This window comes from Mustela erminea, chromosome 5, assembly GCF_009829155.1.
Source record: "Mustela erminea isolate mMusErm1 chromosome 5, mMusErm1.Pri, whole genome shotgun sequence".
Lineage (NCBI taxonomy): Eukaryota > Metazoa > Chordata > Mammalia > Carnivora > Mustelidae > Mustela > Mustela erminea.
Genome location: NC_045618.1, coordinates 107068093 through 107095451, shown reverse-complemented (window position 1 = coordinate 107095451; position 27359 = coordinate 107068093). Strand labels below are relative to the sequence as shown.

The following is a 27359-nucleotide window of genomic DNA, read 5'->3' as shown; positions in this document are numbered from 1 at the left end:
TGCCCCCCGTACCCCCACAGTGTAACTGTTATCGCTCTAGGAGGTCCCCTCCCTCTGGTGAGCCCCATCAGTGTCCTTCTCACTTGGCTGAGCATCTGGCTCCTTCTGGTCCCATCAGCCTAGGCCTGAGCTGTTCACAAGCTACCTTGCTGGTGTCATTTCCATTCTCCAGTGAGCCATGAGCTTTCAAAGTCACGGTCTGTTCTGTGGCACCCTGCATAGCGCCAGGCAAACAAATGCGTCAAAGTGACAACTCTAAGAAAAAAAGCATCACACACACTTTCATAGGTTTCTTCCTTCCTTCTAGCCCCTAGCTCCTTTCGTATGCGGTAACGCACTGCCAATGAAGGGGGGTGGTGAAAGTAAGGTGAACTGCTGACCAGCTAAATAACTAAACACAACCCAAATTAAAACTAAATCTGCTTCATTTCTATTACTTTTACCACACAGCACACTACAGGTCAGTCCTGTGCTTTCCTGACAGGAGTAAAACTATTGATCATGGAGCAGAAAAGCATATAGGGCTGAATCATCAGTGGGAAAGAGGTTTTAGAACCTGATCCATAAGGTCTAATTACTGTAAGGTCAGCTGGGACTCAAAATTACCTTGTTATGTACAATCTGCTTTTTAATTATGCTCATTATAATAACACTCATTCGTTAAATTGGATTTTAATAGCTACTCTAACAGATACAAGGCAATTTCTCAAAAATTATCTTCCAGAGAGAGTTTAGGTACAGTGTTCAAGTTCTAAGTCACCTTAAGCTCGGACACTTCTGAGGTAACAAGGAAACTGCACAGCACAAATAAGAAATAATTCCTTCAATAATGAGATGGGAAATTTGCCAGAAAGAGCTGTAACCTTCTCTGTAACTGGTGTCAGTGTTATCATCCTCACTGACATCTCGTGCTGAGAATGATCTGTCTATGAGGAACTAGGTCACAGATTTTACTGTGATGAGCACTTAAGTAATATAGAAATTCAGAGTGATAGCTCCCTTTGTCAAGCTGTTTAAAAATGTCCCTCTAGACTGCAAAAGCACAAAAAGAGGCAGAAATTCTAGGCTTTAGGGGAAAAAAAACTTCCCCCCAATTTTCATTTAATGTCACTACTAAGAATGTGACTTGTAAAAGGAAATGACAGCAAAGCGAATTGTATACACTATAGAAGAAAAGTAAGTAGACCTTCAGTTTATTTCCCTGGTATCTTCCTGAGCATGTGTTCAGGGAGAAAAAAAGTGGGGCTAAGTACAGGGCCTGGCCATTTACACAGCTTCCAGCCAGAGGCAGAAATTAAACGCTAATAGGATGGTTCGCGTTACCTTCCTGGTTGTATTAAATTCAGGGATCTCATTAAGCTTCAGTTTCTCTTCTAAGAGAAGAAACATTTGCTCCCTAAAGTAATATATATCTGGCTAATAATCAAGCTCCACGCTGTAAACCAAGCAGCAGTGTTTTATGTTAAAAGAAATTCACTGTAAGACCATCTAAAAATAAAGACCGCAGGGGCGCCTGGGTGGCTCAGCCAGTGAAATGCCTGACTCTTGATTGCAGCTCGGGTCATGATCTCAGGGTCATGAGATCGAGCCCCACGTTGGGCTCAGCACTCAGTGCAGAGTCCGCTTGAGATTCTTTACCTCTGCCTCTGCCCCTCCCCATGCTTGCACTTCCTGAATAAATAAAAAATAAAGGCTGCCACTTTCCCTTTTTACTCTCTCTGAAAATGAAGCCACCTTAAACCAGCTTTAATACCTATATAATATCTTTCAGAATGTGACCAGGGAGGCTTATATTTAATGCCCCCAAATTTAGGATATTCATTTATCTCTTAAGCATTAGGTATCTTTGCCTGACAGAAAAGTTCCTTCTAGAGAAGAGAAGAAATTAGATACAGAAAAGCTACTCGAAATGCCCAGGACAACCAGACATAGTGCCTGAAGCTATGGGCAGATTCCAGCCTCCCAAGTTTCCTTTCTTCTTTTCAAGTTCCAAGGCCGTGATGGTTCACTAATTATGAGAAAGATTCTCAACAAGGCTGAAATGGATAAATTAGCATTTCACTCGGGTTTGAGATTTACCTCTCTTTAGTCATAAAAATGTTCAAAAAGAACATGAAAATCATAAACTTGAAGTATAAAAAGGTGACTTAGAAAAACAAAATGAAACAAAGAGCTTTTACCATTGCTGCTGATTCTGGGACAGTGTTACTCAACAGCTAAAATATTTCTAAAGCCAGGAAATATAAATAAAGGTAAAGTCCATTTTATAGGCTCTCTGGAAAAATAAACAAAAGAAAACACTGATTTGGGATGTTCCACTCTTTAACTTCAGGACTCTGTGGAAATTAAACTCTAAGAAACGAAGAAGCATCCAGCTCTGATATATTCCACACAGGGAAGTAGGGGCCATGAGTTCTCCTCTCCTTAGACAAAAGAGAATCCAAAGAACCGAATCTCAGCAGAGTCCGATTAAAAGAACAAGTACAAACGTGTGGATGGGAGCCACGGGAGAGGAAAGTTGGTCCTACCAGAAATGTTTATTCAATATCAACAATACCTCGAGAGAAGGATGTTGCAATTCTGAGCTCTCCGACCATCAATCACTGAAAGCTCTTTGACTTTAAGTTTGGAACTCAGTGTGTCATCAATGGCATCTGCTTCTTTCTATAAAGAGCATGAAAGAAATCCATCAAAGTCAAACAGGGACATTCCGACTTCAGACACACATTTTCCTTTATATTTTCTGTTTACACACACACTTACACACACACGCGCGCACGCACACACACAGGCGAGGCTGAGATGGTGAGGGAGGGAGTCCAGGGAGGTGGTGGAACTGAAACAAAGGGCTAAAATCAAGTTGACAAAGGGAAGTAGTAAGAAAAGTTGACCACCCACATTTGAAAAAGCATTTTTGGAAGAACAAAGTGCATCTCGAAGTTGAAGATGCTAAGCGTGCATAAATTATCAGTGAGCAGTGCCCTCCTTTTGTCCCCCAAATCCCTATGGATAGCAGACAGAAGAACTGTCACTATGAATCAAGCTCGGCTGAGGCTTGCCATTGCCAGTCCTGGCCGTTTGCAGGGCCCATTCACTCCAGAACCATTTGCATCCTGAGCACTCACAAAGCTGAACAATAAATCCTGCCAAACGTCCTCATGTGCAACAGGAAGCTCCCAAGCCCAGATGGTACCTTTCATCACCCTGGAGTCTGATGGATAACAGACAGGGGGCAGTTCAAGGCATGAGTGCAATTACTTGAATTAACAACAAAACACTACTTTGTGTACTCCGCTGCTGTACAAAAAGCTGTAAGCAATGATGGCCCATCCTAATTTATGGTGGAAGAGGCAAAAAACAATTGTATATAAAATACTATTTATGTAAACTGGGCATCAAGGTGAAAATCCAGACTAACTTGATAAATAGCAAGTTTTAATTTTATTAGAGGTCAGAATCAATTTTAAAAATGGATCACGGCATTTTTAAAATGTAAGAAAACCAATGAGCTCTGGAACTGTGTAACAGTTTAGGAAAACAAAGACAATATGAAATTTATAGTAAGAGGCACCATGTGATCAAACGTCAACTGTCTTCTGTCATGCTGAGATTTTCAGGCAGACCTCTAAGTATCAGTTAAGAGTTGAAACCCAACGCAGAATTATATAAGCCCTGAGTTACACTATCTGGGAAAAAAAAAATTGGATAACCAAGATATTTTGAGCTTATGTTGAGCCAAGAAGTTATAGTAAGCAAAGTTTGGGTAGTTGCTTACTTACCTGCTTGGAGTTACTGTTCACAAAGAAATCCTACAGCCATGGCAGAGGCATGGAAAAGGCAAATCAGACACATGCAGTTCAGAAATCACAGCAACAAGTGGGAGAAAGTGAAAGCAGTCAAGGAAATCAGTGACACAGGGTAAGAGAGAATTTATGCCCCAAGGACCAGCCATGAGAGTTGATGAAGATGGGAGAGTCTGACTGAAGATACGATGAAGAGTGCGAACTAAGCATTCTGGGGAGAGAAAAACGACATGCGCACTACACCATTTTCAATGCGGGCAAATCAAATTCAGAGAAGAAAGGACTTAGACACTCCGGAAAGACCCAAGTTGGGAAAGGAACAAATTCTCTTTGAAAGAGAAATGGGCTCCATTTATTCAACATGATGATTTTCACTTGAAGCAGAAAAATATCAATCAATTCCATCAACTTGAGGAAACTACTCCCATGGTAATGTCCTACCAGCAAAATATTCTTTTTGGGTGGGTGGGGGTGGTGGTGGTGATGGTGTTGAAATAATCTCCTGTCTTCTTGTGCCATAAGGAAGGATTAAGAAAATACAAAAGACAAATTCAACAATATAGGTCAATAATGTTAATCCTCAGAATCCCCTGAGTCCCAAACAATGCCTGGTGGCACTGTGGGTAGTATGAGGAAAAAGACAGAATGTGCAATTAAGACACAATACATGATCAGTTGTGTGCAGGCCCTTGGTGGCGCTGTCCCAGCTGCCTCAGGGCTGTTCAAGCACACAAGGTCAGCAGCCTCTTCCTGAAATACTCCAGACGAGACTTGGAACGAAGAAGAGAAAGAGGGAGAAGCAACTGACACGTTAAGAGAAAGTGCCAGCTTTCTTCACATGTTTCTGCTGTGCTGGAATGAGTGGAGTACAAAACACACGCCAGCTCTCAGGCCAACGGCTTGCACAACCAGCAGTTGCTCAGCAGATTCCTCAAGGCTGCACCGGCCCTGACAGCATAGCTAAGATGAGCCGTTCCACATCATTCTTCCAGTGGGAAGCACAATGTGTCCCTCTTCTGCTCCACCCATACAAGGATGGATTGCTTTTCTAGAATGGCATTTAAAATAAGCTGATAACCACAGGAAACCTTGCTTCTCCGATGCCACACTTTTCTTTTGTCCTGGTTTTAACAACCAGGTTTTCTAGTCTGAAACTCCTCAGGATACTTGCCCTGTGAAAGCAGTGTCTCCTTCCAAGGGCAGGAAAAAACTATGGTAACATGGATTCCATGAAGTCATCTTATCCTACTTTTCTCTCTTAAAGAGACAAGTTGAATTTAGATCCAGCTTTTACTGTCTGGCCTTCAAAGAAAAAACTTCTTTGAAGTTTTCTAGCAACTTACTCTCCATTAAGTTCCCACCACCAGAAAGTTAAGACTTGGGACCTTCACTGTAGTGCGCTATGGAATTAGGCAACTATCACTGACTGGGTGTGAGGCTTGCAGCTCAGTCTTACTATCTGCAAAATGAATTAACAACTGGATTATTATTGTGATGATTAAACATGATGATTCATGGAAAGCATTTTGTACAGTACCTGACACACACGTATGAGCTTGGTACTTGGAAGCTATTATACAATTATCTTTCAGGCTGATGATCAAGCCCATTTTTTTCTCCTATTGCTCTCTTTTTCCACAGAGTTGAAGAACAGCTGGTCCAGGATCTCCCATTTATCACCAGCAGCAGAAGTAAGGGTAACAGTTAATAGCTAAGTAAGGTATCTTATCTTTCCAGAGGTGAGGATGAGGAAGGCCATGGGAGAGTTTAGTTAATTGTTAGCCTTAAGATTTCCCTTCTATAGGGGTCCTTTAACCCAACACATTTTAAATAAAATCACAAAGCTTATTAGATATGCTATGTTAAAAATAATGATGTTTCCAGGCCTCTTTCAAATAAGTTACCATTCTTCTTGAAACTTCTAAATTATTCCCTAATTGGCTTGGGCCAAACACCATAAGATCAGCTATATTTGGTTTTACCTAATAGGATGTCTGATTTTTTCAGATGATTTTTGGTGTAGGCCTTTGGGAAACAGAAAGCTGGGACTTGCATTTTCAGGAACCAATGCTGACAGATTCTTAGAGATAAAGTTCTGCAATGACAGGATGCTTCAACACTTCACAGATAATAATAATCCTTACCTGAATGGTTCTTAATCTTTTTGAGGTTGAGGTCCCTTTGTAAATCTGATAAAAGCTAGGGACCTCTCTCTAGAAAAATGCATACTATTCATAGAAATACATACTATTTGTACAAAACCTTTTCTTTCTATATGTGCTGTGGCTAAGGGCCAAGATTCCTGAAATAAATAATGAATTAGGGTTAATTCATAATTTTTCAATGTAAAATCTAGATCTACAGAATAATGAAAATGTAAAAAGAAAGAAAAATTCTTTGATCATTTATATTTTAAAAAATGAGAAGATAGCATTGAATGTTCCAAATGGGAGCCCAAGAATGACTTGTCTATTACATATTAGCAGGAGAGGTCAGATTCAGGAGCTTGGGATAACAGTTATCCTTCGTTCCCTAAATCAGAGCAGAGAGGCTTTCAAATGTTATATACTACATGCTGCTAAAGGAGTGTCCTCAGGCAAAGAACTGAGAAGGAATGGAGATACAAGCTGTTAATTTATTGCTACAAAGATATGACTCCTTTTAGGTAAATGGGACATTCACTTTCCTCTACCCAATTCCACAGATAGGGAGAATGAATTTATAACATCTCAACAGGAAAATTTCCCACAAAACCAAAATGAATTATTGTTTAACTCTATCTGAAACAGTACTACTATGCAATGCACATTATGTATTAAAATAAGTCTTTTGTGGTTGGCCTGGAAATCACGCATAATACAGTTTCAATGAGAAAATAAGGTTCTGAGATTCAAGAAATTGACTTTCAAATGAACTTCTGGAATGTAAGCAGGGGAATAACTGCCTGCTATTCCATTTCATGGGGCACATAAGCCTACATAATCGCTCTGCACACCTTTGCTATCCACACTGAAAAAAAAATCCTGAATAGAAATGGTCTTATTCTTAAAACTGTGATTACAGACAATCCTTTACAAAGCCTGACTTTCATCACCAACAGGAGCACTGCATAAGAACCAAGTGAAACTAAGAATTTACGCCACTTTGTAACCTGGTTGTGCCACCTGTTCAGACACTGAATATAAACTAAGCCCTATTTCTACTTATTGGTGAGATAGAAATAATACCTCATAGAGCTGGCATGAGGGTTAAATAAAAAAGTAAGTATAAGAGTGCCTCAAGAATTAAATTTTGGGATTGATGAGACTGGGACTATATATTTCGTATTCAGCACCAAAAATGTAATAGATACTTAATATTGTCATTTTTTAGTCTATATTATGGTTGTTTGCAGGTTGTCCTCCACTTTGCTTTTATGTAGCAAGTTGCTTCGCACACCTGTGTAACAGTTTAATACATCTGCAACCTTTGAAGTATTTCATATACAAAGCAGACATTATAAATACATTTTGATTTTAATGATAAAATATTTCTCAGATCAATTGGGCATTTTTTGTGTATGTGTACATATGTATATAAAATATTTCCTAAATATCATAAATCAGTGTTCACCTAAATTATACTAATCTCATATTTGAGATTTTGTTCAAAATCTTACTCAGTGTAGTGTTCTTGTTACAGGCATGCAAGTAATGGCATTCAAGTGTTCTTCTGCCTGAGAAACTGACTTGCTCAAGCAACTGGCTGAAGTTCAGGCAATCTGACCAAGGTTTTAGAAGTGGAGAGAAGAAAGAGGAGATATCGTAGAAAAAAAATAGGTTCCCAGTATTCACTTGGGAGTGGAAAAGAGAGCAGTTCAAGTGTGATGATAATTACATAGTGCACTGCCAAGATTAAAATGAAAATGCACGGGTCTTAGACATTGCCATTAGATAGGAGACTAGGGAACACGCAATGACGGATACCCCATTTCCTTTACTCTGTCCTACATATTTCTACTAGAATGTCTGTATCTTTAGATTTTTTTTTTTCTGTCTCTCAACATGTAATAAACTCAATAAAATGGCTCAAATTACCTTCATTTGGGAAATCTATCTATGGTTTAAAAATCTCATCTCAAATTCTTGCACCAAGAGAGGAAACATACTTCAATTAAGCTGAGCCAAATGTGTTGAAATTTTTTTTCCAGGAAGTGCTATTGAAAATGTCACAAATGATTCTACTTACCAGTCTACTTAGTGTTAAGTACAACTGAAATGTTCTGGTCTATACTGATGGGAATGACTACTGATTACTTAAACAGCAACTGGTTGCTAGGAGACAATTACCCAATTGCTAGGCTTTCTACAACCTCATCTCCCAGAGCTCTTGAGAACTGTCCACATATTTGTCCCAGAGCACTTTGGCAGCATCCTTCTGCACCTTCTGTTGAAAGCCTGTTAATTACGAGTCTTGTAAACTTGGGTCTTTTAACCACCTGCCCTCATAATAAATGCAGCCTACATGCTCAGACTTGAACAGCAGCTTGGAATAACTGCTGTTTTCCCTTCCTTTAATTTACTTTTCTGAATTCCTAAACCTTCATCTTAGGCATCCAGAATGGGCCAGTATTAGTGACTAAAACTGAAGTGGGAAATCAATTGGATGTGCAACGAGGTCAGAAGATCATTTGAATCTAACAGGAAATTTGCTAAAATGTCACCCAGAGAACACCCTCCTGGGTCAGCAGAGAGCCAGAGAGAAGAGGCCCATCGCAGCCAATCAGGAACAAGCCTGATCCAAGCACCTGCCATACGAGGGCCCGAAAACATACCCTTCGGTTGTCCTTTGAAAGCTACTGGGCATGTCTTATCGTTTTTTTCTTTGCTTTCCTTTATTTTGTGTGTACAACTGCCTCATACTTACGGGGGAGGGAGGGAGGTCCCAGCTGAGGGGCTCCTGTTTTAGGGTCATGCTACCATAACAGACAACCATCTGCATTTTCGTACTCAACTAGCATAGCATAAAATGCACTACAGAGAAGCTTTCCCTCTCAGTGAAATATTCTGACTAATAGGCATACACTACCTTTTCAAGTTCAGATGCATCAAAGGTTTTGAAATAAAAATGTGTCAGCTTTTCTTCTCCCCAGCCTCAGTCCATCTTCTCCTGATGCTTGCTTGTTCTGTTCTGAGACACTTTTCCTTGGGAACCAGGGCCCGCCTAAGCAGACTAGGAAGTGTGCAGCTTGTCTGAGGATGGCCCCCCCACCCTGCCCGGGCATGATTCCTGCAGGCATTAAAGACCTCCCAGCAAAGCCCAAGGAAAGCCCCTGTGCAGATGCCTGCGTTCCTAGTAAGAACTGTTCTGCTCTCTGCAGCATCTCTTTGGTCACGGTGAAGAATCTTCCTGCTCATGCTCCAGGATACAATGTAGCCCTTCCCAGGTGTCTGACTGGGATCCTACTCCACCTGTTCCTTGTTCTTCTGAAATTCTCTGTCCCCAGCCACCTTGCTGTGACCTCTTCTGGTCTACTATTAGGAGGATCTATTAAGATGCCATCTCTAGGAGTAAGAGGTACCAGCCAGAAGGGATTGGGGCTTATGGCATCATGCTTGCTAACTGGTCACATCGACACAGCCAGCCAGCAAGCACCAGGTACCACTAGTATTCTCACTAGTATCACAAATGCTTTGCTCATGTTTCAGAAGCTTCTCTGGTTCTCTCTATCAGTGCCATCCGCCAACTAGCTCCGCCTTCCCAGCCCCACTTCTGAGTCTATCAGGTTCATGACATACAGTGAGAATTCCTCTCCGAGGTTCTAGCTAACTGCCAAGTTAGAGTTATTTACAAACTTCTGCACTTCTAAAAGCTCCACCTACTTCAGAGCAGTCCACTTCTGATAATAACCACTTGATACATATATTTAAAAGCCAGATATGCTAAAATGGCTTGAGAAACACACCTCGTGAGGGGACAATACAAGTTACGTAGCTCTCCTAGTACTATTTTCTCCTGGTGACCCTTCTGGACTAAGTACAAGTGATAATAATAATAAGTATTAAGAACTGCCTCCACCAAAGGAGATAAGGTCTTGAATACACACCAGGGTATGAGTTTCAACACGTTCACACACACAACTGACGGGCACCTAGACACACATGTGGACACACACACACCATGCTGCTTGGCAGGAACATACCAGGGTAGACCCAGCAGCCTAGAACTAAGATGCCTATCACATCATGGGGTGACAGATGGCCCAGGAACCACGCACAAGGATGATGTTTTTTTATTCTTTTAGCATCTTGGAGACCACGTGTTGTTACCTGCTGTCTTTGGTAGGCAGAGAATGTTCTTTCCAGGTCTTCAAGATCTAGAATTTTGAAGACTTTTGTATCATCAATTTCAGTCCATACTGTTCCTTCTAGTTTATTCTGCAAACAACAAGTTAATAAGTGCTAGAGTTATAGTTAATACACAAAAAGAATAGACACGATTTTTTTTTTTCAAAGTGCTACTATCCCCAATTTTTCATTTTACCAGATGCTCAGAGTGGGCTGGCTTCAGACAACATGCCATTTAGTCCAGTTTTATCACGTAAATATCTGAGCTGGTGAGAACCCGAGTCCAAACTAGAAACTGAAATCAATTAACGACCAGGACTGTTTCCCTTTGCAGGCACAACACTGCGAACTGCTAATGCTATCCCTTAGAGGGAAAATTAGAACAAAGGGCTTACCTCGGGCAGCTTAGACCAGTTGAAGGATTTCAGGGCATTTGTGGGCTGCGGAATGTTTTTCTTCTTGAGTGCCAGCCCCAGTGGAGCGCCAGGAGGTGGCAGGATCCCTCCTAAGGGAGGTGGCCCAGGGGGAGGGGGAGGGCCGCCTGGAGGAAGGGGAGGGGGTGGAGGTGGAAGCATTACACCTGGCAGGGGTGGAGGTGGTGGGGGCGGCGGAACGAGGGATCCTGGTACAGAGGAAGGAAAGGGCCCCCCTGGGGCTCCAGGTGAGGGTCCTCCTGGGATTGAAGCACAGACGGCTCTCTGAAAAGGTAAAAAAAAAAAAAAAAATGACAAAACGTCAGTGGAAGAAGTAAATTCATCAGATGATTCTGAGAGTCTGAAACTTTGCCTAAAATGTATGTTATAGAGAAATCCACACTTCTGAGAACATGGGTTTGCAGGGGCAGTAAATCAAATGGGTGTAGGCTCTTCAGGGACAACTGAGTCAGCCCTTTGTATCTGGAACCTCAGGGCTAATTTGTAAAGCGCTCATTCACATATGTCTCGCTTCTTGTAACATCATGGTCTGGTTTTCAAAAAACCAGTTTTCATTTCAAGAAGTCAGTGTGAGTCCCTCTGCTCTGATGAGAGGACCTGTATTAGAAATGCACACCCTCACGTCGCCTCTGCTGCCTAACCCACAGGATAGCAGAGGCAGCAAGTCTTCCGACCCCTGTGATAAATCACCAGGATTTATCCCCCAGGCAGCAGTTGTCTGCCTAAGGTGAGGGTCTCCAGGGTAAGTGCGGCCTCGGCAGCTGCCAAGACCGGGCCCATCGCCCGGCCCTCACCGTGCTCACCCTGCTGAGCTCATGGAGCTGTGCTGTGAGATCCGCCACCTGCTGCTTGACTTGCTTATGCTCGCTAGTCTCCTTTTCAAGTTTCTCTTTCATTTTATTTAAGGTCTGCATCATCTCTTCCTTCTCTTGGGTCTTGGCATCACACTCGCGCTCCTTCTTTTCCAATTTCTGTTGTAATTCATTGTGCTCTGCACAAGAAAACAACGGGACATGAAAACAGGGGACTCTTCAAAGTGGAAGCGCTTTCTCTAAACAGAAAATTGGCTGCGGATGATTGTTGAGGCTCTTTATTAGGTAAATATTATTCCTCTTCTCCATCAAAGGGAGCAGCTTGCGGGTTCAGTGGTGTTAGTACTTGGAGGGGTCCTTAGATGAACATTATTAACTACAGAAGAGACCCTAAAGTGTGAGCACCTATTTGCGGAGGAGAAGGGGTCCTGGTTGGTACTTACTTCAGGATCCTGTCATATAAATGGCCCTTTAATCACTCTAGGGAAAATGAATATTAAAAGGGCCTCTTTTCACAAATTAGAAATAGAACCAGAGAAGCCACTGTTTATTAGCTAGGTTGTTGGCTCATGTCCAGCGAGCACAGGGCTGAAAGGGAAGATCTTGCTCTGTGAGGACATGCTGATCTCAGACCATGTCTGTCCCAACACCGAGTCCCTTCTCCTGTTCTCCTCTCAGAAGGCTACTTGGACTTGAAGGATTTCATGCTTCTGACAAATAATTCTTAAAACTTGTGAAAGCAAATGTTATCATCTCAGCATTAAAAACAAGGGCAGAGTGTGAGAATCACCATAATCTGGGGAGAGAACTATGAGGTGTCCCAATCCTGCTCTAATGGAACAAGGCATCCAATTTAGCCTAATGCTTATTTACATTGCCAATATGCCTGCTGACTCCAGCCCTCACAGGAGTGAGGGGCTTTGGGAAAAAAGACTAATGAAGTTTAGGCTGCAGATTTTTATTTCAAATACTTGGCCCCGATTCCTACTCCTTTTATTTAGTAAACCCACTAGAGATATAATCCACTGGGGCAGAGCTACACAGAATTAGTCTCTATTTCTGAATCTGGTAACACATTTAAATTCTTGCTTTCTCTGTCTCTTACTTTCTGAGTCCCCCCAACTCAGTTCACAGAGAAGAGGTCAAGCCACTAGAAAGCTTTGGAGTCAAGATAACCACCAGTCCGCTTCTGCCGCTGTGTGGAATGCGCCCCTGACTTCCTCTGAGATGTGTCTAAAAATGACCTCACTGCACCCCAGTCTCCTCTTCTACCTCTAATTCATTCCTCTTCCACAATTGTAAGACTTGCCTCTGATCACTGGTCATGAAGCTCTGACAAACCCAGCTGTGTGTCAGAACCACCTGAGAGAGTTTAACATTTTGGGAGTCTGTTCTATGGTTGGGGGGACAGGGCTTAGGAATTGGTTTTCAAATGCCCATCAGATGACTCGGATATAATACCATGTCTGGGAAGCTGCTGCCAAAAGGCTTCTTTCCACAAAGGACACCAAGTTACTTCCACCTTCCAGGTCCAGAGAACTTCCCATCTCCTTACAGCCTCCACCCTCCGATTCATCAAAGTATGCCCTCTTTAATACACCCTTGCTACCTGAAGCTTTCAGAAAAGAATTAATTTTATCTACAGTACCTCCTTTTTTACACTCTCCCTGTGACCTCACTGACCTTGGCCCTTATCTCTTGTACCACCTATGAGAGGAGAATCCTACCACAGTCCCTATTGTTTACTGTGCAACCGTATGTGCCAGGCATTACATTAGAGCCTCTTTATTTGCTTTGTCATTTAATCTTTGTAACAGCTCTGTGAGCTGGGTGTAATCTGCATCTCACAGAGGAAGAAGAGTGGAGAAGAGGACGTCACTGCCTGCACATGTACCCAGAGCCCAATGCAGTGCCTGATATATACAGGCATTAGACAAGCATGCACGGAACAAATGAATGACTCCAAAGCTTCTGTCCTACATACTCTCCTCAGCTTGCACCCTTGAATCCCCATGCTCTAGAGGGCACCTCTAGAGTTCCCCCCAATCATCTTCTCTTTGGTATAATCTCTCTTCACCCCAAACTCTTAGTGTTTCTCTTCTTTTTATAACAATTTCTGGAATCTATTAATAAAAAATGTATGTGGCAACCTTGCTTATGTGAGAGCAATGTTCCTTACGTGAGGAACCTGTAATATAAATGTACTTCACACATGGTATTTCCTGCTAACAGTGGTGGCTCTGCTTTTCTGCTCAATGGAAAAGGACAAATGTGATGAGGGAAAAGGAAATGCTCTGGCATCTTTTGGACCCTCTTTTCAACACACTAAATATCGGGGTGAATGCTATTGTGTTTTGCTGGCTGTGGCTAAATAACTTGGACCAGGAAAAGGAAGTCAGTTAACCAGCATAGTGAAAGAGCAGAGGCCAGGAACAGGACTGTTTTTACAAAAGGGCCAACTTCAGTTGTTGTATTCTGAAGGAAGTGGGGCAACTTATGTCCCTTCTCTGCGCTGGCACAGCAATAGGCACAAATGACCCTCCTGGCATTTGATGCTGAGTGTTAATACCAAAGACATATTCTAATACTCACCAAGAGCTGGTCTGTGAAAGTCTCATAATGTATATATCTACAATGGTCAGTGGTTTTCTACATGATTTTTCTTTTTATAACTGGTACCAAATTAAGGTCACATGGCGAATGGGGCTGCTGAAACCAAGTGGCCTGGGTTTTCCTTTTAAAATTCTGGGTCATCCCTGCTGTTCTTTATTACATTTCTTAAAACCTAGTGTGACTTAACGAACAGTTATGGGGCGGGGCAGGGAGGCTGGAAGGAGCAGTAGTTAAGAAAATTTGAATCAATGAATACCAAACACCAAATGCTACAAGCTCTTCCAAAAAAATTTACATAATTATAATAAAAGGATAAAATACTTAACAATCAGCATGACAACTAAAATAGCTCGATTCAGGAGAAAACAGGGCAAAAATGCCCCTAAGACATGGAAAAAGGAAAGACTGTTTGATGCACTAAAGTCGGGAAGAAGTATTAACGCAAATTTCTAAAATATACAGAGGGCAGAGCTGCCCAATTAACCAGTAACACGGCCTCTTCTCTTGTCGGGGCCTCATTATTTACCTTTTCTCATCTTTTCTGCTTGTTCTTTCCACTGTTTAACTTCATTTTCATTAACCAACCTGTATAATAGTAAAAGGAGTATTCATTACAAAAAACATAAAAGGCCCACTGCCAAAATACATGCTCTCTAGGTACAAAAATAGTCCGCTGCACAGAAAGCCCTCAGTATGCTTGAAACCCATTTAAACCCGGATGTTACTCAGATATATTACATACATATATATACTCATATTTGACGTCTAGAACATTTCAGTTCCCCCAGCTGCTATTTTAAAGTAGGGAAAAAATAAATGTCTTACATGGTGACTATTATCTCACAGACTGCAAAATAAGAAACTTACATTCGTACGACATTCTTAATGTTAAAGTTTTCCAAAGGTGTGGTGTCGGGGTCCTGTCCTTTGTCATTTTGAATAACTATTTGCTGTATAATTCTATCTAGTAGTAGCCAGTACTGAACGGTGTTGCCACTTCTCTTATCTAAAAAAGAAAAGAATGGTGGAAAAATACTTCAAGTTGTTTCTAAACTAGGATGAATATTTTTCAATAGTGGTCACCCGCCAGAGCCACAGAATCAGAGATGTTTACATCTGCACCAGCACTTCCCAAAGTTTCTGGAATTCCGACATGCAGTGATCACTTATGTGATTGAGAGGCACTTTCTAGCCTTTTCGAAATGTGTTGTGAGGCATATATTTATTTTTAAAATCGAACTAGGTTATAATTCACTTCAGTTTTGGAATGTCACAATAGCTCACCATGGAGCTGTGTGGAGACACTCTGGACTGTCACGAAACCAAGGTATGGAATCCATGGTGTGCACCCGACCTAATCAGTACTGCTCAGAAGACAGGGCCCTTTGGATGATGTCCAAACATTCGGAAAACACACGTGTAAGTCACAAACACACTCACAAGGCATTTGGAGGCAGTGGTGCAGGATGGACATGAAGTGAGGGTAAGCTTCACTATGGGTCAGCCTCTTCCTGGTCAGTTCAAACATCTGAGTCGCACTTTTTGTGTCTATGTGAACCTATTCCATATGAAAAAGAAATCTAGGTCAAGCAGCCAATATCCTCAATATCTGCAAAGCAAGGTAAGCAAATCCAAGGCCCAGCTAATCCTGCCACATGGGCAGCAGGTTATACCCAGTCCTTGTCCACTCAACACACAATAGGGAAATTCCAGGAGCTGATGAATTAAATCAGAATAATCATAAGCATACCTACCAGTTCAAATCTTTTGGCAAATTCTAGTTCATCTTCATTTCGGAGCATTTCAAAAAAATCTAAATGTCTGAAATCCAATAAAAGAGAAGCTATTAAAAGTAGAACATCCTACAAACACAAGCACATGGGAATTAGGACATTAATATGAATGCCTTTCCTGAATATTCATAGATTTCTCTAAAAGAAATATGACAACAGGGGCGCCTGGGTGGCTCAGTGGGTTAAAGCCTCTGCCTTTGGCTCAGGTCATGATCCCAGAGTCCTGGGATCAAGCCCCACATCGGGCTCTCTCCTCTGCGGGGAGCCTGCTTCCTCCTCTCTCTCTCTCTGCCTGCCTCTCTGCCTACTTGTGATCTCTGTCTGTCAAATAAATAAATAAAATCTTTAAAAAAAAAAAAAAGTAAGAAATAAACAACAAAATTTGGGTGCCTTTACTTAAGTGTTCTAAGGAAAAAGACATACTCTGACTGAAATGAGATCACAATAAGAGACAAACCTAAAAACCTAGGATGGCTGGTATATAGTAGGCAATTAATAAATATTTATCAAATCCAGAAACAATCAAGTCCAGATTCTGCTCAGAGACTCCCTTATGGAAAAATAAGTCTGGGGGCGCCTGGGTGGCTCAGTGGGTTAAGCCTCTGCCTTCGGCTCAGGTCGTGATCTCAGGGTCCTGGGATCCAGCCCCACATCAGGCTCTCCACTCAGTGGGGAGCCTGCTTCCCTCTCTCTCTCTGCCTGCCTACTTGTGATCTCTGTCTCTCTCTCTCTCTCTCTGCCAAATAAATAAATAAAATCTTTAAAAAAAGAAAGAAAGAAAGAAAGAAAGAAAGAAAGAAAGAAAGAAAAATAAGTTCATATATCTACACTTGCCTGACTGATGAATTAAGACCAAAGAAATACTCATGCCATTCACTTATTCATTCAAGTATTTACTGAACCCCTACTATGCATTTTAGACACTGAGGATAAGTTCTATGAAGACAAGTACATCAGGGTAAAGGGAAAAGAGAATGATGTGAGGTGATGTGAGTTGTGTACACACACTGCTGGAAAAGCTCTCTCTGAAGGGAAGAAGGGAATAAGCAATTTAGACATCCGTGGTAAGATCTTTTAATGCTGAGAAAATAGCAAGTGCAAAGGCCCTGAGGCAAAAGTATTTTAACACGGTCACAGACTACCAAGGAGAAGAGCATGTTCAGAGTGCATGAATGAGGAAGAAATGCAGTAGAAGGAAAGGTCTGAGAGCTAGCTAGTGGGATAGCTTAGAAATAGCAAAATGATTACAAACGAGCAAATGAACAAAAGAGTGAAAATTCACATTCACAGAATGCCTCTCATGGTGCTAAGAGATTCCATGTCTTATAGTCAATCTTCATAACAGCCCACAAAAGATAGTGGTCATCATTATCATCATTATTATCACTATTTCTTTGTAGGGGGGAACCAACCAGTAAGATTCAGAAAAATTGACCACCTTGACTCGAATACATAGCAAGTTAGGAGGTAGGATGAGGACGTGGATTCAGTCTGATGCCACACCCGCATTAAATTCTCTATACAGGGCGCCTGGGTGGCTCAGTGGGTTAAGCCGCTGCCTTCGGCTCAGGTCATGATCTCAGGGTCCTGGGATCAAGGCCCGCATCGGGCTCTCTGCTCAGCAGGGAGCCTGCTTCCCTCTCTCTCTCTGCCTGCCTCTCCATCTACTTGTGATTTCTCTCTGTCAAATAAATAAATAAAATCTTTTAAAAAAAAAATAAATAAATAAATAAATAAATTCTCTATACAATGTGTTACTTCTTTCACTGACAGTCTAACCACAAAAGCACCATTCATTGAACTAATCATATTCAGGAGCCAACTCTTTATGTTACAGAAAGGCCACATGCAAGTCACAGGCACTACGTACAAGGAAAAAAGCATGAGCTATCTCAGATGATACCAATCTGACTTACCTATCTAATGTTGAATTTTCATGTTCCCTTAATTTATCTATTACAGGTTGAATTCCTAACATCAGAAATTCATAGCGAAGATGAAGTCTAAAGTCCAAACTTTCCTGAAAGTGAAAGGGTGATAAAACACATATTTATGCTTTTTGGACTCACAGAAACCTTTTTAAGAAGATTATCCTTTAATAATCCATGTTTTCATGAGTAGCATGGAAGGTTCTTACCACTCCTGCACCTTGGCTTAGCACTGCATTGATGAAGGACATGATGGCAGTCTTGAGACTCACTTCATCTCGATACCGCCCTGTGCTTTTATCCAAGTCGTTAATTAATGTCTATCAAGGATACAAACATAAAAACAAAGGATGGAATCATCAGTAATCTTACACTCATTTTATTGATTTTTATGCTCAGAAGTAAATGTTTTAAATCTTGCGTTTACTCAGAATCACATGCATCCATAGAAAAGCCACCTTTTATTTTTCTTAAAATATGTTCAAAACACTCTACTTTCAAAATTCCTACATCACCTATGTCCGTTTATACATGCATACAAAGTACAAAAGACTGTGCTTTTGACTTGGTTTGTTTTTTATATTTGAGTATAAATACGGTGACATAATCTCACTGTTTATACTGATACTAAATCAGGAATGATAACCTGTGAAATTTCAGGGAACGCTGCATTTAGTGGATTCAAAAAGATGTGTTGTAGGAGGCAGGGCCAAATTTTCAAATTCAGTAAATCTAAAATCCCAGATTGATCAACTAGTGAAGGCATATTCTACTCTGGTACTAAAACCCGAGAGGAAGGAAACGCTTGAGTCATCACCACAGAGGGGAATCTTAAGTGACGATCCCCCTTCAGGGCCAGGAAAGCACCCGTCAGACGGGGTGGATGACAAAGTGAAGAGTGAGCGTGCCTACCTGAAAGCGGGTTCTTTCGCTGGCATACTTCTGGTAGTGCAGCATGGCCTGCAGAACCTTCTTGTGGCCCCCGGGAACCAGGCACACGGCGCCCAAGATTTCCAGCACGGCCACCTTCGTTTTAATGTTCTCTGTACTCAGACTCTGAGCAATCACATTAATACTCTCAGAGTGGGCCAGGACATGAGCCCGACCTTGAGAGTTGTTCATTAGCGCCTTTATACATCCAATGAGAGAGGTATGTATTCGAGACTCTGAGGTCTCGTAGTCCATGGTCTTTAGAAAGTTGAGAATACATGACAGGCCATCCAAGTCAATAAATCTGGTTACAAACCTGGCAGGAGAAGAAGGTTAAAATGGATCAGACTTAGGTCTCTTTGCGATTTTCTAATAGCCCTTACTGGAAAAGTTTTGCCCGGAGAGGAGAAAGGAAGATGTAGTTCCTGAAGTATCAAAGACCTCATGAAAAAAGTCTTCTGAATTCCTGACCCCCTCCTCAGCACAAACCCAGTGGTCAGCTCTACCAGATATGTGAAATAATCTCTGTTTGAGATAAACAGATCTCAACCGATACAAGAAATAAAACCAATGAATGGATCATAGAGCCACAGTAAATCAAGAACATGAAGGCACTCAGAATATGTGGTCTTAAAGTCCTGTGTTAAGGGGCGCCTGGGTGGCTCAGTAGGTTAAAGCCTCTCTCTTCAGCTCAGGTCATGATCCCAGGGACCTGGGATTGAGCCCTGCATGGGGCTCTCTGCTCAGCGGGGAGCCTGCTTTCTCCTCTCTCTCTCTGCCTGCCTCTCTGCCTACTTGTGATCTCTGTCTGTCAAGTGAATAAATAAAATCTTAAAAAAAAAAAGAAAAGTCCTATGTTATTATAACTTCCTAAACACCTTTATGTTAACCAGTGATCCATATCAGTGAAAGTCAAAGAACATCCTTAAGCTCCAGGATATTTGCTTGTCCAATGATAATCTATATTACTAACATTTTGTAGCAAAACCCTTCTTTTGTAGGACATGCTCTGGGAATGCCTATATATAAAACAAAGAAAGGGCAGCTGGCTGGCTCAGTCCACAGAGCATGTGACTCTTGATTTTAGTGTCATGAATTTAAGCCCCATGATGAGCCTGGAGCCTACTTAAAAAACTAAATAAATAAACTGCTAAAATAAAACAAAAGTGAGCCTTTGTTACTGCACATTAATTGATACCCATGGCATTTATTTACTGTAAGCTGATCAATGAGAAAAATTCACGATGCACATATACACGTGAAACTCTGAAAATTTCAGAAATAACATGACTTGTTTATATGACTACTCCAGAAATTTCCAAACTCACTTAGTTTTGGATACCTATTAACATCTGAGAATGGAAACACACACACAAATAGGAAAATACTGATGTAGTTAGGATTGGTACAAAGCCTGTCATATAATGGCATAGGATTTTTGATAAATCAATATATTCTTAGTTAGCATTTTATAGTCAAATAAAGAAAAGGAAATCTTTATTTTCCAGCCATCTCATGCAGTCACACAACACAGATATAGCCCAGCTGGTTAAATCAAGTCGCTTCATTCACAGCTCCCATGTTAATGAAATGTACCTATAAGCAACCCAACATTCCACCAAACCTTAAAGACTAATAGAAAATGAAGGTGTGAGAGATACACAAGTGGAGGCTGACTGCCCATATTTTTAAGTAACAGTTTCATTGAGATATAACTCACATGCCATAAAATTCATACTTTCAAATGTATGAATATTCACAGAGCTGTGCAACCACTGACATCATCTGATTTCAGAACAGTCTAGTCATCCCCGAAGGACCATTTCCCCCTCTCCCCAACCCTAAGAAACCACTAATTTTTCTCTCTGAATGGTTTGGTCTTTCTGTCTATATGGATTGGTGTTTTCTGGACATTTCATAGAAATGAAATCATGCAATATGTTTTCCTTTTTCATCTGGCTTCTTTCACTCTGCATAAATAACTTCAAGGCTTGTCCATGTTGTAGCATGTATCAGTAGTCTATTCCTTTCTAGAGCTGAATAATAATTCATTGTATGGATATATCACCTTCTATTTACCCATTCATCAGCTGATAGAATTTGGGTTGTTTCCACTTTTCGGTCATTATGAATACTGTTAACATGAACATTTCTGTTCCCTCAGCTATATATCGAGGAGTAGAATTGACAGGTGATAGGGCAACACTATGTTTAACATTCTGAGAAACTGTCCTACTGTTTTCTGAAGTGGCTGCACCATTTTACACTCCCACCAGCAATGTACAAGGGCTGTGATTTCTTCACATTTGCACCATCACTTGCTAGTCTCTGTCTTTTTAAATTTACGTCATCTTAACAGCTATCTGCATATCTTTTAATTGAAGAAAATCAATTTATTGAATGTTCAATGATTAAAATATTTCACCCATGATTCAACTGAAGGTTTTTAAGACTTCCTTGAAAGTTTGGCTCTTGCAGAAAAAAGAAAAAAGGAGGGTAGGAAAGAAGGGAGAAAAAAAGGGCAGAAGAAGAAAAAGAGAGAGAGACCAGTAATACATGCTATCCAGGAAAGAATTACCTCATTGGCTTTGTCCTTAGTGCGGTCTTCAAGCTTTCTATAGTTTTACTTCTCTCTTCTTCCTCTTCCTTCTCTAAAGCCAGGAGAGATTTTCTCTATGCAAAGAAAACTGAAGTTACCTCTTCAAATTCTATGATTTAATTAGGATACAAGCAAAACAAGTCCACAGATTACATGCTACTATCACTTTTAATACAAATAAACAACTAATAAATCTATTACTAGGATTACTATAAAACCAAAACATAGAGCAAAAGTACTAAGAATTCCAGATTTGTGACCTCTACTGAATGTTCTTTTAAAATTTAGATAAAGCTTTAAGAAATGTTTAGAAATCTTCGGTAGAGATTAACTTGTCCAACTATAGTTATATAACTATAACTACACTCTGATGAAAACATTACTATTTATATTTGATAGAAAGAAGACTGGATCTGCAGTTAAATACAGCATTCTGGCAACTCAAGTTAGTGACACTATGACACTCTCAAACCACGGCAGTTTGTGTAATCCTCAAGCCAAAAAGTAGAATCTTCTACACTTTTTGTTATGCCAAATCATTTAACAGGAACAATCAAATTAGACCTGATACTAAGATGAACAATTCTTTCAGAATAAATACTTAAGTTCTAAAAATGATTCAACATCACTTGGAAATGAGGCTGTGGATTGTGTGCTTGAAGGAGTGGGTGGGAGGCTTACAACCTCCCTACCTGGGGATCCGTTGAGCACAGCTTCCCAAACTTTAATGCGGAGATGGATCTCCTGGGGCTCTTGCTAAAACGAGGGCTCTGATTTGGTCTGTCTGCAGGGAAGCCCAAGATGCTGCACTTCTGACTAGTTCCCGTGCAGTGCCGATGCTACACGTCTATGGGTCGCACTCTGTAGAGCAAGGCTCTCAGGAAGATCTCAGTTGACATTACAGTCACGGGTGCTGTGCATGTGAGAAAGTCTATTCCATTCCTTTGAGCCCATGATCACCTAGTTGTACTAAAAGTATCCTCCAGCCTTAATGGCCTCAGGGCCACTGGTCCGTTGCCATCATCCTGTTCTGAACATGTGCTATTCGAGTCTCAGTCTCCCTTCCTGCTACCACTTCTGATAGAATGCATGGCTGGGAAACAGACTGGGGTATTGTGGGGCAGTGGGGAAGGGAGGTTTGGCTCCTGTGTCTGTTTGGCTCCTTGTGTCTCCAGTCGCTCCCTTTCTTTCAGGACTACAGATCATCAGAGGGTGACTTGACTTCATTTTTTCAAGTTAATGGTATCAGTATTAAGTAACTAAATGGGAACTAAAACCTAAATTTGACTTCACAATTAGGAGGGTTAAAGCTCCAAAGAAATATATCAGTATCGTTTAAGGCAACTGAAATAAAAATCAGTAAAGTCTTATTTTCAAATGCGTTACTGTTTCTGCTGACACTGTCCTCTTGCTGGTGATGTGCCTGGACAGCTGTGACCAGGGGACGGTAGGGGAGGAAGCTGTGTGCAGAAATGGCCAATAAATTTCTTCACGGCTCTGTGAGACCCATTCCCTGGAAAATTCAGCCTGAATCCAGCCAAGTATGTTTAATCTCCTATGGCACAGCTGAACTCGTTTAGACTCTGAAGCAATCACTTTGAATCTGCAGCTCAGAATCAAGCTGTTTATGAACATCACCGCTTGTTCCTAAGCTTAATCACACAAAACTATACCCAAATTGAAGACACACATTTCTTATTATGGTTCACCAATACCAAAGAAAGATGCACGTAATTATTCTTTTAACAATGTTGGAGAGGATGGAACATCTGCATAAAAACAGACTACAGTAAGTCTTTTGCTAGGAGAGCTAGGAGATTTATGAAAAGTCAAGAAAATTGAATTAGAATTTCCTTTCCCAGTGTAAGGACCATTACCTTCCTTTTAAAACAGAGGCAACACACTCTTTTCTGTATGTGATACAATTAGATTTGAATAAAAAATTGTGTTTGTTATACTAAGAAAACTAAGGGTATGCAGAGGAACAGGATATTCCAGTATGACTTTTCAAAATAAAATCTATTATATGAAGTCTAAAGTTTTCAAGCTTCACATTTAGGAAAAAGGCTTGATTTGCAGCTTTTCACAGATAAAGGAGACATTCCTACTTTCTAAAGAGAGCTGCTAGGCCAACCATCTAGTATGCCCCTTGGCATACGCAGGTCAGGCTTGTGGCGGCCTCCCTGGGTGCTCTCTGCACTTATTCAATCCCCTTTGCCTGGAAGTGGGCAAAGGACAAAGCGCCTCCTGGTAGGATCTGATGAAGGCTACTAAGATGTGCACTGGAACATCCAGTTCTGAGAGACACAAAGTAAGCACAGAAATCATTCCTGTCTAGGTGTCTGGTACTAAGCTCCTGTTGGAAACATTTCACTGGTATGAAATCAACAAGGCAGTCTGCTCAGCACTCTGAACTTCACCTCACATCCTTCCTCCCTGGGAGGGCACAGACGAGCCCATCCAAAGGAAGCCCAGGTCCTTCTCGAACCTATATTGGGCTGTGCTTTTATGATACTGTTTTTCACTCTTTAAGAGCCAACAGATCACTCTGGGGTCCTCTAAAGAACAAAGCATTCTTGTTAAGAAGCTTACGCAAAGTCACTGAACTTGTTCCGCAGACCAGTTGAGGGCTGCAGTTCTGGACCCAGGCTGTTCATCGGACTCTGGAGGCATTAAAGAAAACAGATGCCTGCCCCAGCTCGGAAAAGTCGGGACGTGGGGGTGGGATTACCAGGCCTCTTTTACTTGCCAAAGGGTTTTTAAAAACCAAGTGAGAGGCAAATTAGAATGGAATCTTTGAGCTCAGTCTGATAGGTTTACATTCCAGCTCTCCTGTTCCTAATTAGATGACCTTGGGCAAGGTAACCTTTCTCCAAGTCCTAGACTCCTTATCTATAAACAGCACTTCCAGCACCGGGTGCTTATAAGGATTTAAAACAACCCGTAAAGTGCCTGTTATGCTGCTGTCCCACGCTGCACGCTCCAGAGAGGTAGGGATTCTGAAGACAAAGGACGGTAACAGCGTGGATCAATCCCCTTCAACAAATCCCTAAGCTAGAGAGCTCAAGTTGAGCTGCCAGGCTGTGAAAGGATTTGGAGGAACTGTAGGTCTTTCCAGTCCCCAGGGACAATGTCTCAGGCTCTCTGCTGTATACTGTTGGGAAATCTCCAATACGGTTAGCAGAGAGACCAGCCAGACCCACAGTAGGAGGCGGTAGCAACAAATAAGGTGAGAAAAACAGAAAATTCAGCATAGGGATTTTGGTCTCACCAGACCTCTTTGTTCATTACATACACAGGAGTTCTGCAGGCTCACTAACTCAGAAGTTGTTACTGCCTTTTACCTTTAACCCTAGAAAGACGCCACCTCTGTCCTTCCAGGAGCATTAGAAAGCTTTGTTAGGTGTTAAGCACGTCAAGAATAGCAAAGTGACTGACAATTTAATTGCCTTGAGATACTCTTGGAAAGGATTTTGGAATAGGAAGCAAATATAATTAAAATGTAGATGACTCGTGAATGCAGCACAGGGTTGTCCAAGGAGCTGGCCAAAGGAGAAAGAAGGCTCTTACAGAAGTGCTTCATACTGGCTCATCACAGACCTAGTGCAGGAAAGGAGCCAGGGTGACTCCGTACAAGGCATGGGTTAAGTCACTACAGGACAAATTAACCTAATTGCCCCCAAAGTGCGAAGAAAAAAAAATGCCATAGTATTTAGCACTTCTCCATTTATAGAAGTGAATTCATTAAGGAAGAAGCAACTTCCCTTGTTATATCAAACAATGCTGACTTAATTAGAAAGCAAGACTTTCTGCCCCACAGCTCTTTTTTTCTCTACCAGCCAGGAACAAGAATTTAGAACTTAACTTTCAAATGCAGGAAATGTAAAAGGCTCTAAGTTATTATTGCTCAGGCTGTGCACAGAAAAATCCCTGATGGTCGTCATAAGCCCCACACTTTGCTGACATATTCATACAAATACTGAGATCACTCTTTTCTCATCTTTGCCATTATGTAGGATGCCTTGGACAAGGAGGCGTTGGTGTTATTTTCTGCAGTGCTTTTAGACTAGAAATCCTCAGGGCAAAAGCTTATGCAGTTTCTTCTATAATTTATACAGCTCTAAACTAGGCTGTTTATTATTCATTGTGCAACAGCAAAAGAAGCATCTTCAAAGAAATAGCTAGAAAAGAGGAAGCTACTAAAAGTCAATGTCTCTGAAAGTTTAATAAAAGCGTGATTCACATATTGTAATCAGTTTTTAACTTTTGCAGCAGCAGCAAAATGTTAGACAATTTTTAAAAAAACAATGTTTGCCTAAGTATGAGGCAGCTAATTGTCCAAAAGGACCCTGGGAAAGGAAGAAGAGAAAGAGGTAGAGAAAAATACTTATTATGGAAGCTATCATCTTGCATGGATATTATAAACTCAAAGTTGAACCTAACAGAGTGATCTTAAAATCCTGAGTGTACCCACACGGGTGAACACTGGTGTACCATGGGCAATCACCGATTTTTATCGACATGAATAGGATTTGAGTTAGTAAGGCTCAAAGGTTGAGGACTTGTTTTCTGCTTCATATTTTAGCTGGGATCAATACGTGCCCTGAAGGGTGCTCAGAATGCTGACATTACACAGCCATCCATGTGATCAGAGGCGTATTTTAGGCACTGAAAATGCATCTTAAGCAATTACTTAACCATAGATTTCCCAAGAACATCTCAGCATAATTTTTATGTCTTTTATTCACCACTGATTCCATAAACTCCCTTTGTTATTTACAAGAGTGAAGGAGCACCTGGCTGCCCTGCAACATCAAGAATCCAGGAGCTAAGTAAGTCCGAGGTGGAAAGGAGAATGGGCGGAGAACCGTGAAGGAGCAGTTCCATTGTGTTACTGTAAAATGCTATTAACGTGTAGACTACTACTGCCCTAACAAAGCTGCAAACGACTGGTAAGAGCAACTGCAAGTTAAAGTTGAACATAAGCCAGATTTAAGATTACATTTCCTCTTATAATATTAAACTCACGTATATTTTAGTGTGTGCTGATTTTATGTAAAACATACTGGAAAAAATAATTTCGCCAAGTACCACTTCTGCCCTCCTTTTCACCTCCCCCCTCCCCCCGCAACACTGAGTGTTTGGAATGGAGTTTGGAAAGATAATGACCTTTGGTAGTTCTTACTCAAGTGAATTTATTGTCCAATTGTGTGCTAAATTTGCCTTTTAAACTGTGTGCCATTGAACAGAAAGTATACCTACAGCAGCCATGGAATTGAGCTGATCGATGTAGAATTCAGGCCAACTTGTTGCTCCCTTGTTTTCTTCCTGGTCCTAAATAGAAAGCAAAAAACGTAATATACCACCAGATATATACGCACAACAGCCATAAGCACATCCGACTTTCAGAGCGTCTAGACAATGGCCTAGATAAGCCATTAGAAGACAATGAGATAGAAGATGTTGGTCTTCAAATGTTGGCTCTAATCATGAGACTGTTCCCTCACCAAGGGACAAGACAGTGCTACAGACAGACTTAGGTGTGACAAAGGGGACATTTTCTGAACCACAGATCAAGGGGAATTTATTATTTTATCACTTTTTAAAATTGTATTTTTAAAAAATTAAAAAACAATGTACATAAAATACTGTATTCGTTTCAGGGGTACAACATGGTGATGCAGCATTTATACATGATATGAAACGGCAACCACAATAAATCCAGCTACCATCTGTCACCATAAAAGTTAGTACAGTAGGGGCGTCTGGGTGGCTCAGCTGGCTAAGTGTCCAACTCTTGATTTCAGGTCAGGTCGTGAGATCAAGCCTTGGTCGGGCTGCAGCCTGGGCATGGAGCCTGTTTAAGATTCCCTCCCTCTCCCTCTGCCCCCCACCCCCACACCCTGGCTCACCCTCCTGCCCACTTGCTTGCTCTCTTAAAGGAAAAAAAAAAAGTTTGTACAATATTATTGACTATAAAGGGGAATTGAACTTAGCCACACCATGGTATGATATTGTTTTCCTTCGGGGGCACAATAACATTGGGAAGGGCACAGTGTTTGTTGTGGGGACAAAGGATGTCTAGCTCCTATGAGCACTGAGGACAGTATTCCTCAACTAT

The 27359-nt window shown here is 41.2% G+C and overlaps 1 protein-coding gene across 6 annotated transcripts in view; it reads right to left on the bottom strand.

The window, feature by feature from the left end:
- The window catches only part of DAAM1 (dishevelled associated activator of morphogenesis 1), a 163066-nt gene that overhangs the window by 28637 nt on the left and 107070 nt on the right, over positions 1-27359 (bottom strand). For 3 of the 6 annotated variants that reach the window (XM_032344351.1, XM_032344352.1, XM_032344353.1), the window contains exons 4-17: positions 26501-26572; positions 21218-21312; positions 18622-18955; positions 17919-18029; positions 17698-17801; positions 15743-15809; positions 15429-15546; positions 14856-14994; positions 14515-14573; positions 11358-11554; positions 10525-10827; positions 10112-10219; positions 3780-3809; positions 2558-2664 (exon numbers count right to left, since the gene is read on the bottom strand). In XM_032344351.1, coding sequence (XP_032200242.1) covers positions 2558-2664; positions 3780-3809; positions 10112-10219; positions 10525-10827; positions 11358-11554; positions 14515-14573; positions 14856-14994; positions 15429-15546; positions 15743-15809; positions 17698-17801; positions 17919-18029; positions 18622-18955; positions 21218-21312; positions 26501-26572 — 1844 coding nt within the window. The remainder of the gene's footprint in view (positions 1-2557; positions 2665-3779; positions 3810-10111; positions 10220-10524; positions 10828-11357; positions 11555-14514; positions 14574-14855; positions 14995-15428; positions 15547-15742; positions 15810-17697; positions 17802-17918; positions 18030-18621; positions 18956-21217; positions 21313-26500; positions 26573-27359) is intronic. The other 3 variants (XM_032344354.1, XM_032344355.1, XM_032344356.1) reach the window with 3 other exon arrangements.